Source organism: Myxine glutinosa, chromosome 6 (assembly GCF_964187855.1).
Source record: "Myxine glutinosa chromosome 6, kmMyxGlut1.1, whole genome shotgun sequence".
Taxonomy (NCBI): domain Eukaryota; kingdom Metazoa; phylum Chordata; class Myxini; order Myxiniformes; family Myxinidae; genus Myxine; species Myxine glutinosa.
The window spans coordinates 16,468,943-16,484,935 of NC_136266.1; the positions used below are offsets into that span (position 1 = coordinate 16,468,943).

The window sequence follows — 15,993 nt, forward strand, 5'->3', positions numbered from 1 at the left end:
TTAATTTCTGAGGTTGCAGCAGGAATTAGGAGTTTGTTCTAGTGTAATTTGGTGCTGACGTTAGCTCGCGTACTCTTGCGAAGGACACCGTGGGATCTTTAACGTCCACCAACTAATGCTGGCAGACGGGACGCCCGGTTTATCGTCCATCTGTGGGACCGGCACACGCACTGATGCCTCGCCTTGCCATGAAACATGCTATGGGAATGCTTTTCAGAGGTAGGGACAGCATACAGCCAAAGCAAAACTGGAATGGCAAGAAACACCATGAAACATGAGGAAAACAGTTTATAGTTGGGCCGAGATGACCTCTAGGCCATCCTACAAGCCTTGATGATCAAGTGACCGCAGGTACTAAACGGAAAAGTTGGTTTGTGTTTTTATTAAAGACACAAAACAACATGATTGGTCACTAAAATATCTGCATATAATTTACATTCAGTCACATAATTATGTACAGTTTCTTCCAAATTATCAATACAAAGGCTGTACATACAATATATATTTATATATGTATATATAAATAAAAACACCCATTTTTATATCAAATCTCCAGAAAAAAACACGTTTTTTGTTCTTTAGGAATCGATGAAATCAAAAAAAATAGTTGCCACTGACTTTCTAAGAAGTCGAGTAACTAAGTGCGCGTACCTGATCCCTTGCAATAAGACAGAAGAGTCAAAAGATGAAAACAAATTCAGCTCAACGTCGCTGTGTCTTATAGGTATGGCAATCTGGGTACATGTACGTCACGTGCTTTTCGCAATGCATCATAATGACGACTTGTAATGTTTAGAACACCCCGTTAGGAATTGCAGGTACAAGGAAACCATGACTACGAGGAAAATAAAATACAATGGATTACATCGTGGTTACGTGACCGTTAAATATGAATTACGAGAACAGTCATAATAAATGCTATAGGACTGACCATTGGGACCAGACCATTAAAGCTGCCACGGTGCTTATGTGTTGTGCAAACTCGGGCACACTCATCCCTGCTCTCAGAGAGGAGTGAATGGAGGAAGTAGTCAAAGGGAAGCGCACGGGCACAGGGGCTTTACAAGCTGCAGACTTGCCTTGGCTACAGAAGACGAAGATTAGGAAGATTGGTTATGTTGAGAAGCTGCATGGCCAAGTGGAAAAAGAAAAAAGTAACCAAGAAAAGGTCAGCTAAAGGTAAACAAGGCAATGGGGAGTGAAGCCCATTTCTAATATGGACTATTTTCAGCAATTAGCAATGACGACGGTCTTCATCAACCACATTCACACTTCAACTGAAGTCTGGATCCATTTCCACTGCACACACCGTTCGTTGTGAATTCCTAACGTGAACTGAAGAATTTGGATGGCGATTTGATTGACCTGAAGCCTGATCTGATCATTATTGAAATGGAAGCTGGACTAGGCCTAGGCTGAAGCGTTTTGATGTCTCCGGAGTTAAACATCACAGAACCAAATGTGTAGAGCCGCACGGACGGAGCAAAGTGCGCCCAGCTTCGATCGCATTACACAGGCCAGGCCGCAGCAGCAACTCGAGGAAAAATTCCGAGTTTTCTCTGGAATGTGGACCGGACAGGCCACGCATTGATTGTCACTGCGCTGCGACGCCATCTTTCTTTGAAGCAAAATGAAAACCTTGAGAGTATTGAGGTTCAGGAATTACATTATTGGGAAGAGATGCCCTGAGGTCTTCTAACAATTTGTTATCAAGCTCATACCTGCAAAAGATAAGGATAAATGGCTCAGGTTTGGAAATGTGTGCACTGCAATTGAGTGGAAGCAAAAATGAGCTCTAATGAGCTTTCCCTCTGAACAGGTGTGTGATGTAACAACAGATTCATGAACAACAACCTGGAATAATTCACTTTGGATGTAAATGTGAATGTAGTAAGTCTCCAGGGCATGACCTTTGACCTTTTTTGCAATACAACACTTCCTCTGTGCATCCAAAAGTTCAGCTCTTTCTGATCAGGAATGACGATCAATTAGTGCAAAGCAACTTCAAGCATTCTGCGTTTTATGCGTGTGCCGATCCTTTCGGTGCCGGTGCTGCCTTCGTCCCGTCAAACTGTCTGCGCATCCCTGCAGATGCATCGATCCCTCGTCAATATCGTCCCCTTCCAACATCTCTCGTGACCTTTCGTCCCTGCTCCCAACGCTTCCGGGTAGGCCGCTGCTTCCCTGTGAATCGGCCCTGCTGTATTCCGCGCGCCGTCTATGCTCTCGAGGTTTCCGCTGACCTTCAGAGGCCGCGCCGACGTGACCGCCCGAACGGCGTGCCACCAGCGGTGTTCCCAGGTCTGTTCTCATAACCACCGATTCCCCGTCGTCTTCCATCCCTCTGCTGGGTGAGATGTTGCTTTCATCATAATCTTCATCGTAGGAAGGAGAATGGCGCACCTTATCCAAGCGACTCCTTGACCGGGTGCCACCGCTGGATGGCATCTCTCCTGGGCTGTCGTGTCCACCGCAATACAAGTCGCAGACCGGCTCAGACGAGTCCTTTTCTGGGGAGACGATTGTCTAAAAACAAGAGGTAGTCCATGTCAAGAACAATAACCACACAGGTAGTAATACAAATAATAAATGTGAAAACCTTTTGTGTGAATGTGAGCACAGACATCAGCATTATTACAACAGTGACCTAATAGAAGAACCACCTTTGGAGGCCATTTTTCTCCGCAGTGCACAGGTTGGCCTTTTTTGGGCACCATGGTCCCTATTTGGAAGCAATGTTTTATGGCCGGATGCCCTTCCTGCGCCAACCCTGTTAGTCACCGCTTGTGACACACAGGGAATTACCAGTGAGCTGGTACTCAATTTGCAGACCTCGAAACGATGACAGGCTGAGTCAACCCCCCTGGCGTTAATTCAGCGATCGGCCGAGATTCGAACCAGGATCCTAGGACCCCAAGCCACACCCTAACCACTAAGCCAACACCAGAACCCAGGATCCTATGATCCCAAGCCGGCACCTTAACCGCTAAGCCAACACCAGAACCCAGGATCCTAGGACCCCAAGCCGGCACCCTAACCGCTAAGCCAACACCAGAACCCAGGATCCTAGGATCCCAAGCCAGCACCCTAACCGCTAAGCCAACACCAGAACCCAGGATCCTAGGATGCCAAGCCGGTACCCTAACAGCTAAACTAACACCAGAACCCAGGATCCTAGGACCCCAGGCCGGCACCCTAACCGCTAAGCCAACACCAGAACCCAGGATCCTAGGATCCCAAGCCGGCACCCTAACCGCTAAACCAACACCAGAACCCAGGATCCCAAGCCGCACCCGAACCGCTAAGCCAACACCAGAACCCAGGATCCCAAGCCGCACCCTAACCGCTAAGCCAACATCAGAACCCAGGATCCTAGGACCCCAAGCCGGCACCCTAACCACGAAGCCAACACCAGAACCGAGGATCCCAAGCCGGCACCCTAACCGCTAAGCCAACACCAGAACCCAGGATCCTAGGATCCCAAGCCAGCACCCTAACCACTAAACCAACACCAGAACCCAGGATCCCAAGCCGGCACCCTAACCGCTAAACCAACACCAGAATCCAGGATCCTCGGACCCCAAGCCGGCACCCTAACCGCTAAACCAACACCAGAACCCAGGATCCTCGGATCCCAAGCCGGCACCCTAACCGCTACGTCAACACCAGAACCCAGGATCCCAAGCCGGCACCCTAACCGCTAAACCAACACCAGAAACCAGGTTCCTAGGATCCCAAGTCGGCACCCTAACCGCTAAACCAACATCAGAACCCAGGATCCCAAGCCGGCACCCTAACCGCTACGCCAACACCAGAACCCAGGATCCCAAGCCGGCACCCTAACCGCTAACCCAACACCAGAACCCAGGATCCTAGGACCCCAGCCGCACACTAACCGCTAAACCAACACCAGAACCCAGGATCCTAGGATCCCAAGCCGGCACCCTAACCGCTAAGCCAACACCAGAACCCAGGATCCCAAGCCGGCACCCTAACCGCTAACCCAACACCAGAACCCAGGATCCTAGGACCCCAGCCGCACACTAACCACTAAACCAACACCAGAACCCAGGATCCTAGGATCCCAAGCCGGCACCCTAACCGCTAACCCAACACCAGAACCCAGGATCCTAGGATCCCAAGCCGGCCCGCTAACAGCTAAACCAACACCAGAACCCAGGATCCTAGGATCCCAAGCCGGCACCCTAACCGCTAAACCAACACCAGAACCCAGGATCCTAGGATCCCAAGTCGGCACCCTAACCGCTAAACCAACACCAGAACCCAGGATCCTAGGATCCCAAGCCGGCACCCTAACCGCTAAGCCAACACCAGGCTTTGGGCGTCACCTAATCTAAGTGAAAAAGCGAATCCACCTGCTGTGTGAGACCAGTGCATTACCTCTCACTTCGCTCGCACGGGCCACCCAGTGGACATTACTAATTGTTTATTTGGTAGCGACAACTGTTATTGATACATTGCTGCACTCTACTTGCGTTACCTTATGTAAGTACTAAATCCGTGATGACATTTATGGAGTAGGCCAATCACGAGACTCGAGTTAAATTTGCTCATCAATTGCTCTCCCAAGGTGAGTGATTTTGTCTGGTTTACATTGAACCAAATCGACCTGATCCTTACAATATCAAAACCCTTGGATAAAGAATTGTACAACAACTAACAATCCAGAGGCGAGGGAAAGAGAATAGATGTGTGACATATTAGGATTTTTCCTTTCATACAATCAATCATCACTCCAAACATTCCTCACGACATCCGATGCACCTGCACTCTTGTACACAAAGAACACCGGCACAATGTTTGAGTATTCGAACTTCGCATCCCTACCTCCTCTACATATTTACTTATTTATTTGTTTGGATATTGGGCGGTGCTGTCCATGTTTATTTATTTATTTGGAAGTTGGGCGGTGCTATCCATGTTTATTTATTTATTTGGATATTGGGCGGTGCTATCCATGTTTATTTATTTATTTGGATATTGGGCGGTGCTGTCCATGTTTATTTATTTATTTGGAAGTTGGGCGGTGCTGTCCATGTTTATTTATTTATTTGGATATTGGGCGGTGCTATCCATGTTTATTTATTTATTTGGATATTGGACGGTGCTGTCCATGTTTATTTATTTATTTGGATATTGGGCGGTGCTGTCCATGTTTATTTATTTATTTGGATCTTGGGCGGTGCTATCCATGTTTATTTATTTATTTGGATATTGGGCGGTGCTACCCATGTTTTTTTTCTTTATTTGGAACGTGGGTGATGCTGCGCTTGTTTAATTATTTATTTTGAACTTGGGCGGTGCCGTCCATGTTTATTTATTTATTTGGATATTTGGCGGTGCTGTCCATGTTTATTTATTTATTTGGATCTTGGGCGGTGCAATCCATGTTTATTTATTTATTTGGATATTGGGCGGTGCTATCCATGTTTTTTTTATTTATTTGGAACGTGGGTGATGCTGTGCATGTTTAATTATTTATTTTGAACTTGGGCGGTGCTGTCCATGTTTATTTATTTATTTGGAAGTTGGGCGGTGCTGTCCATGTTTATTTATTTATTTGGAAGTTGGGCGGTGCTATCCATGTTTATTTATTTATTTGGATATTGGGCGGTGCGCTATCCATGTTTATTTATTTATTTGGATATTGGGCGGTGCTGTGCATGTTTATTTATTTATTTGGATCTTGGGCGGTGCTATCCATGTTTATTTGTTTATTTGGATGTTGGGCAGTGCTATCCATGTTTATTTATTTATTTGGAACTTGGGCGGTGCTGTCCATGTTTAATTATTTATTTGGAACTTGGGCGGTGCTGTGCATGTTTAATTATTTATTTGGATCTTGGGCGGTGCTATCCATGTTTATTTGTTTATTTGGATATTGGGCGGTGCTGTGCATGCCTATATGTTTATTTGGAACTTGGGCGGTGCTGTCCATGTTTAATTATTTATTTGGATCGTGGGCGGTGCTATCCATGTTTATTTGTTTATTTGGATATTGGGCAGTGCTATCCATGTTTATTTATTTATTTGGAACTTGGGCGGTGCTGTGCATGCCTATATATTTATTTGGATCTTGGATGGGGCTGTCCTTTCACAAGTGCTGTCCAATCAACTATTCCCAGTGCTGTCCATGTTTATTTATTTATTTGGAACTTGGGCGGTGCTGTGCATGTTTATTTGTTTATTTGGATATTGGGCGGTGCTATCCATGTTTATTTGTTTATTTGGATCTTGGGCGGTGCTGTGCATGCCTATATATTTATTTGGATCTTGGATGGGGCTGTCCTTTCACAAGGACTACTTACATATTCATTCCAAGTTTCTCTGAGGTTAATGGAAGAGTGAAAAGCTGCCCCAAGCTTGTGTTTAAATCGAATAGCCTTTGATGAATGCGTTTATTAATGTTGAGGTCTGGGTAAAGCCACCCAGGCTTCGATCTCCAGTGAAGCATGAATGTAACAATGTTAGCTTTTAATAACCAATTACTTTCCATCTTATGAATGGAATGCTTTATCATATCGAGACGTAGCACAAAATGATTTTGAAGATGAAACAAATAAATAATCTACATATTCCATATGCCAAAAGGCGGAAGCTTAGACACCACCCTCCACCCTCTCCCCCATATGCATAGGTTAATATGTACACGTCTTTCATCGCACGTGCAAACACACATACACACACACACACACACACACACACACACACACACACAAACACACATACTGCATCACATCAAGCTTGGAAATTTTGCACACAGTGAAAACAAGTGAGCTGTGGAACACACTGTATTCACTGTCAGTAAGCTATAGTTTGACATCAAAAGTGTTCAATTACAGAGATGTTCACTTTGAGAAATGAAAACAAGAGTAAAAATGCTAATTGTGGGCAACAAAAGAAGCTGCAGTTTAACTTTCACGTGATCAATCAGCTATTCCCATATCAATCAACTATTCCCATATCAATCAACTATTCCCATATCAATCAACTATTCCCATATCAATCAACTATTCCCATATCAATCAACTATTCCCATATCAATCAACTATTCCCATATCAATCAACTATTCCCACATCAATCAACTATTCCCATATCAATCAACTATTCCCATATCAATCAACTATTCCCATATCAATCAACTATTCCCATATCAATCAACTATTCCCATATCAATCAACTATTCCCATATCAATCAACTATTCCAAAATCAATCAACTATTCCCATCTTAATCACCTATTCCCATATCAATCAACTATTCCCATATCAATCAACTATTCCCATATCAATCAACTATTCCCATATCAATCAACTATTCCCATATCGATCAACTATTCCCATATCAATCAACTATTCCCATATCAATCAACTATTCCCATATCAATCAACTATACCCATATCAATCAACTATTCCCATATCAATCAACTATTCCCATATCAATCAACTATTCCCATATCAATCAACTATTCCCATATCAATCAACTATTCCCATATCAATCACCTATTCCCATATCAATCAACTATTCCCATATCAATCAACTATTCCCATATCAATCAACTATTCCCATATCAATCAACTATTCCCATATCAATCAACTATTCCCATATCAATCAACTATTCCCATATCAATCAACTATTCCCATATCAATCAACTATTCCCATATCAATCTACTATTCCAAAATCAATCAACTATTCCCATATCAATCACCTATTCCCATATCAATCAACTATTCCCATATCAATCAAGTATTCCCATATCAATCAACTATTCCCATATCAATCAACTATTCCCATATCAATCAACTATACCCATATCAATCAACTATTCCCATATCAATCAACTATTCCCATATCAATCAACTATTCCCATATCAATCAACTATTCCCATATCAATCAACTATTCCCATATCAATCACCTATTCCCATATCAATCAACTATTCCCATATCAATCAACTATTCCCATATCAATCAACTATTCCCATATCAATCAACTATTCCCATATCAATCAACTATTCCCATATCAATCAACTATTCCCATATCAATCAACTATTCCCATATCAATCAACTATTCCCATATCAATCTACTATTCCAAAATCAATCAACTATTCCCATATCAATCACCTATTCCCATATCAATCAACTATTCCCATATCAATCAAGTATTCCCATATCAATCAACTATTCCCATATCAATCAAGTATTCCCATATCAATCAACTATTCCCATATCAATCACCTATTCCCATATCAATCAACTATTCCCATATCAATCAACTATTCCCACATCAATCAACTATTCCCATATCAATCAACTATTCCCATATCAATCACCTATTCCCATATCAATCAACTATTCCCATATCAATCAACTATTCCCATATCAATCAACTATTCCCATATCAATCAACTATTCCCATATCAATCAACTATTCCCATATCAATCAACTATTCCCATATCAATCAACTATTCCCATATCAATCAAGTATTCTCTTGTCAATAAACTATTCCCATATCAATCAACTATTCCCACATCAATCAACTATTCCCACATCAATCAACTATTCCCACATCAATCAACTATTCCCACATCAATCAACTATTCCCATATCAATCAACTATTCCCATATCAATCAACTATTCCCATATCAATCAACTATTCCCATATCAATCAACTATTCCCATATCAATCAACTATTCCCATATCAATCAACTATTCCCATATCAATCAACTATTCCCATATCAATCAATTATTCTCATGTCAATCAACTATTCCCATATCAATCAACTATTCCCACATCAATCAACTATTCCCATATCAATCACCTATTCCCATATCAATCAACTATTCCCATATCAATCAACTATTCCCATATCAATCAACTATTCCCATATCAATCAGGTATTCTCATATCAATCAACTATTCCCATATCAATCAACTATTCCCATATCAATCACCTATTCCCATATCAATCAACTATTCCCATATCAATCAACTATTCCCATATCAATCAACTATTCCCATATCAATCAGGTATTCTCATATCAATCAACTATTCCCATATCAATCAACTATTCCCATATCAATCACCTATTCCCATATCAATCAACTATTCCCATATCAATCAACTATTCCCATATCAATCAACTATTCCCATATCAATCAACTATTCCCATATCAATCACCTATTCCCATATCAATCAACTATTCCCATATCAATCAACTATTCCCATATCAATCAACTATTCCCATATCAATCAACTATTCCCATATCAATCAACTATTCCCATATCAATCAACTATTCCCATATCAATCAACTATTCCCAAATCAATCAACTATTCCCATATCAATCAGGTATTCTCATATCAATCAACTATTTCCATATCAATCAACTATTCCCATATCAATCAACTATTCCCATATCAATCAACTATTCCCATATCAATCAGGTATTCCCATATCAATCACCTATTCCCATATCAATCAACTATTCCCATATCAATCAACTATTCCCATATCAATCAACTATTCCCATATCAATCAACTATTCCCATCTCAATCAACTATTCCCATATCAATCAACTATTCCCATATCAATCAACTATTCCCATATCAATCAACTATTCCCATATCAATCAACTATTCCCATATCAATCAACTATTCCCATATCAATCAACTATTCCCATATCAATCAACTATTCCCATATCAATCAACTATTCCCATATCAATCAACTATTCCCATATCAATCAGGTATTTTCATATCAATCAGGTATTTTCATATCAATCAACTATTCTCATATCAATCAACTATTCCCATATCAATCAACTATTCCCATATCAATCAACTATTCCCATATCAATCAACTATTCCCATATCAATCAAGTATTCTCATGTCAATCAACTATTCCCATATCAATCAACTATTCCCATATCAATCAACTATTCCCATATCAATCAACTATTCCCATATCAAACAACTATTCCCATATCAATCACCTATTCCCATATCAATCAGGTATTCTCATAGCAATCAGGTATTCCCATATCAATCAACTATTCCCATATCAATCAACTATTCCCATATCAATCAACTATTCCCATATCAATCAACTATTCCCATATCAATCAACTATTCCCATATCAATCAACTATTCCCATATCAATCAGGTATTCTCATATCAATCAGGTATTCCCATATCAATCAACTATTCCCATATCAATCAAGTATTCCCATGTCAATCAACTATTCCCATATCAATCACCTATTCCCATATCAATCAACTATTCCCATATCAATCAACTATTCCCATATCAATCAGGTATTCCCATATCAATCAACTATTCCCATATCAATCAAGTATTCCCATGTCAATCAACTATTCCCATATCAATCACCTATTCCCATATCAATCAACTATTCCCATATCAATCAACTATTCCCACATCAATCAACTATTCCCATATCAATCAACTATTCCCATCTCAATCAACTATTCCCATATCAATCACCTATTCCCATATCAATCAACTATTCCCATATCAATCAACTATTCCCACATCAATCAACTATTCCCATATCAATCAACTATTCCCATCTCAATCAACTATTCCCATATCAATCAACTATTCCCATATCAATCAACTATTCCCATATCAATCAACTATTCCCATATCAATCAGATATTCTCATATCAATCAACTATTCCCATATCAATCAACTATTCCCATATCAATCAACTATTCCCATATCAATCAACTATTCCCATATCAATCAACTATTCCCATATCAATCAACTATTCCCATATCAATCAACTTTTCCCATATCAATCAGGTATTCTCATATCAATCAGGTATTCCCATATCAATCAACTATTCCCATATCAATCAGGTATTCCCATATCAATCAACTATTCCCATATCAATCAAGTATTCCCATGTCAATCAACTATTCCCATATCAATCACCTATTCCCATATCAAACAACTATTCCCATATCAATCAACTATTCCCACATCAATCAACTATTCCCATATCAATCAACTATTCCCATCTCAATCAACTATTCCCATATCAATCAACTATTCCCATATCAATCAACTATTCCCATATCAATCAACTATTCCCATATCAATCAGATATTCTCATATCAATCAACTATTCCCATATCAATCAACTATTCCCATATCAATCAACTATTCCCATATCAATCAACTATTCCCATATCAATCAACTATTCCCATATCAATCAACTATTCCCATATCAATCAACTTTTCCCATATCAATCAACTATTCCCATATCAATCAAGTATTCTCATGTCAATCAACTATTCCCATATCAATCAACTATTCCCACATCAATCAACTATTCCCATATCAATCAACTATTCCCATATCAATCACCTATTCCCATATCAATCAACTATTCCCATATCAATCAACTATTCCCATATCAATCAAATATTCCCATATCAATCAGGTAGTCCCATATCAATCAGGTATTCTCATATCAATCAACTATTCTCATATCAATCAACTATTCCCATATCAATCAACTATTCCCATATCATTCAACTATTCCCATATCAATCAACTATTCCCATATCAATCAACTATTCCCATATCAATCAAGTATTCTCATGTCAATCAACTATTCTCATATCAATCAACTATTCCCATATCAATCAACTATTCCCATATCAATCAACTATTGCCATATCAATCAACTATTCCCATATCAATCAACTATTCCCATATCAATCAACTATTCCCATATCAATCAACTATTCCCATATCAATCACCTATTCCCATATCAATCAGGTATTCTCATATCAATCAGGTATTCCCATATCAATCACCTATTCCCATATCAATCAGGTATTCTCATATCAATCAGGTATTCCCATATCAATCAACTATTCCCATATCAATCAACTATTGCCATATCAATCAACTATTCCCATATCAATCAACTATTCCCATATCAATCAACTATTCCCATATCAATCAACTATTCCCATATCAATCACCTATTCCCATATCAATCAGGTATTCTCATATCAATCAGGTATTCCCATATCAATCACCTATTCCCATATCAATCAGGTATTCTCATATCAATCAGGTATTCCCATATCAATCAACTATTCCCATATCAATCAACTATTCCCATATCAATCAACTATTCCCATATCAATCACCTATTCCCATATCAATCAGGTATTCCCATATCAATCAACTATTCCCATATCAATCAACTATTCCCATATCAATCAGGTATTCCCATATCAATCAACTATTCCCATATCAATCAGGTATTCCCATATCAATCAACTATTCCCATATCAATCAACTATTCCCATATCAATCAGGTATTCCCATATCAATCAACTATTCCCATATCAATCAAGTATTCCCATATCAATCAACTATTCCCATATCAATCAACTATTCCCATATCAATCAGGTATTCCCATATCAATCAACTATTCCCATATCAATCAACTATTCCCATATCAATGAGGTATTCCCATATCAATCAACTATTCTCATATCAATCAACTATTCCCATATCAATCAACTATTCTCATATCAATCAACTATTCCCATATCAATCAACTATTCCCATATCAATCAACTATTCTCATATCAATCAACTATTCCCATATCAATCAACTATTCCCATATCAATCAACTATTCCCATATCAATCAACTATTCCCATATCAATCAACTATTCCCATATCAATCAACTATTCCCATATCAATCAACTATTCTCATATCAATCAACTATTCCCATATCAATCAACTATTCCCATATCAATCAGGTATTCTCATATCAATCAGGTATTCCCATATCAATCAGGTATTCCCAGATCAATCAGGTATTCCCATATCAATCAGGTATTCCCAGATCAATCAGGTATTCCCATATCAATCAGGTATTCCCATATCAATCAGGTATTCCCATATCAATCAGGTATTCCCATATCAATAAGGTATTCCCATATCAATCAGGTATTCCCATATCAATCAGGTATTCCCATATCAATCAGGTATTCCCATATCAATCAGGTATTCCCACATCAATCAACTATTCCCATATCAATCAGGTATTCTCATATCAATCAGGTATTCCCATATCAATCAGGTATTCCCATATCAATCAACTATTGTCATATCAATCAACTATTCCCATATCAATCAACTATTCCCATATCAATCAACTATTCCCATATCAATCAGGTATTCCCATATCAATCAACTATTCTCATATCAATCAACTATTCCCATATCAATCAACTATTCTCATATCAATCAACTATTCCCATATCAATCAACTATTCCCATATCAATCAACTATTCCCATATCAATCAACTATTCCCATATCAATCAACTATTCTCATATCAATCAACTATTCCCATATCAATCAACTATTCCCATATCAATCAACTATTCCCATATCAATCAACTATTCCCATATCAATCACGTATTCTCATATCAATCAACTATTCCCATATCAATCAACTATTCTCATATCAATCAACTATTCCCATATCAATCAACTATTCCCATATCAATCAGGTATTCCCATATCAATCAACTGTTCTCATATCAATCAACTATTCCCATATCAATCAACTATTCTCATATCAATCAACTATTCTCATATCAATCAACTATTCCCATATCAATCAACTATTCTCATATCAATCAACTATTCCCATATCAATCAACTATTCCCATATCAATCAACTATTCCCATATCAATCAACTATTCCCATATCAATCAACTATTCCCATATCAATCAACTATTCCCATATCAATCAACTATTCCCATATCAATCAACTATTCCCATATCAATCAACTATTCCCATATCAATCAACTATTCCCATATCAATCAACTATTCTCATATCAATCAACTATTCCCATATCAATCAACTATTCCCATATCAATCAGGTATTCTCATATCAATCAGGTATTCCCATATCAATCAGGTATTCCCAGATCAATCAGGTATTCCCATATCAATCAGGTATTCCCATATCAATCAGGTATTCCAATATCAATCAGGTATTCCCATATCAATCAGGTATTCCCATATCAATCAGGTATGCCCATATCAATCAGGTATTCCCATATCAATCAGGTATTCCCATATCAATCAGGTATTCCCATATCAATCAACTATTCCCATATCAATCAGGTATTCTCATATCAATCAGGTATTCCCATATCAATCAGGTATTCCCATATCAATCAACTATTCTCATATCAATCAACTATTCCCATATCAATCAACTATTCCCATATCAATCAACTATTCCCATATCAATCAGGTATTCCCATATCAATCAACTATTCTCATATCAATCAACTATTCCCACATCAATCAACTATTCTCATATCAATCAACTATTCCCATATCAATCAACTATTCCCATATCAATCAACTATTCCCATATCAATCAACTATTCCCATATCAATCAACTATTCCCATATCAATCAAGTATTCTCATATCAATCAGCTATTCCCATATCAATCAACTATTCTCATATCAATCAACTATTCCCATATCAATCAACTATTCCCATATCAATCAGGTATTCCCATATCAATCAACTATTCTCATATCAATCAACTATTCCCATATCAATCAACTATTCTCATATCAATCAACTATTCCCATATCAATCAACTATTCCCATATCAATCAACTATTCCCATATCAATCAACTATTCCCATATCAATCAACTATTCCCATATCAATCAACTATTCCCATATCAATCAACTATTCCCATATCAATCAACTATTCCCATATCAATCAGATATTCTCATATCAATCAACTATTCCCATATCAATCAACTATTCCCATATCAATCAACTATTCCCATATCAATCAACTATTCCCATATCAATCAACTATTCCCATATCAATCAACTATTCCCATATCAATCAACTTTTCCCATATCAATCAGGTATTCTCATATCAATCAGGTATTCCCATATCAATCAACTATTCCCATATCAATCAGGTATTCCCATATCAATCAACTATTCCCATATCAATCAAGTATTCCCATGTCAATCAACTATTCCCATATCAATCACCTATTCCCATATCAATCAACTATTCCCATATCAATCAACTATTCCCACATCAATCAACTATTCCCATATCAATCAACTATTCCCATCTCAATCAACTATTCCCATATCAATCAACTATTCCCATATCAATCAACTATTCCCATATCAATCAACTATTCCCATATCAATCAGATATTCTCATATCAATCAACTATTCCCATATCAATAACTATTCCCATATCAATCAACTATTCCCATATCAATCAACCATTCCCATATCAATCAACTATTCCCATATCAATCAACTATTCCCATATCAATCAACTTTTCCCATATCAATCAACTATTCCCATATCAATCAAGTATTCTCATGTCAATCAACTATTCCCATATCAATCAACTATTCCCACATCAATCAACTATTCCCATATCAATCAACTATTCCCATATCAATCACCTATTCCCATATCAATCAACTATTCCCATATCAATCAACTATTCCCATATCAATCAAATATTCCCATATCAATCAGGTAGTCCCATATCAATCAGGTATTCTCATATCAATCAACTATTCTCATATCAATCAACTATTCCCATATCAATCAACTATTCCCATATCATTCAACTATTCCCATATCAATCAACTATTCCCATATCAATCAACTATTCCCATATCAATCAAGTATTCTCATGTCAATCAACTATTCTCATATCAATCAACTATTCCCATATCAATCAACTATTCCCATATCAATCAACTATTGCCATATCAATCAACTATTCCCATATCAATCAACTATTCCCATATCAATCAACTATTCCCATATCAATCAACTATTCCCATATCA

At 38.1% G+C, this 15,993-nt stretch overlaps 1 protein-coding gene across 2 annotated transcripts in view; it reads right to left on the bottom strand.

Moving 5' to 3' along the window:
• Nucleotides 1–362: 362 nt before the first annotated feature.
• Nucleotides 363–15,993, bottom strand: part of LOC137429609 (voltage-dependent L-type calcium channel subunit beta-3) — a 324,798-nt gene continuing 309,167 nt past the window's right edge. Inside the window, exon 13 of one of the 2 annotated variants that reach the window (XM_068119656.2) lies at nt 363–2,526. In XM_068119656.2, coding sequence (XP_067975757.2) covers nt 2,005–2,526 — 522 coding nt within the window. In that variant the 3' untranslated portion in view covers nt 363–2,004. The remainder of the gene's footprint in view (nt 2,527–15,993) is intronic. The other variant, XM_078779633.1, reaches the window with a different exon arrangement.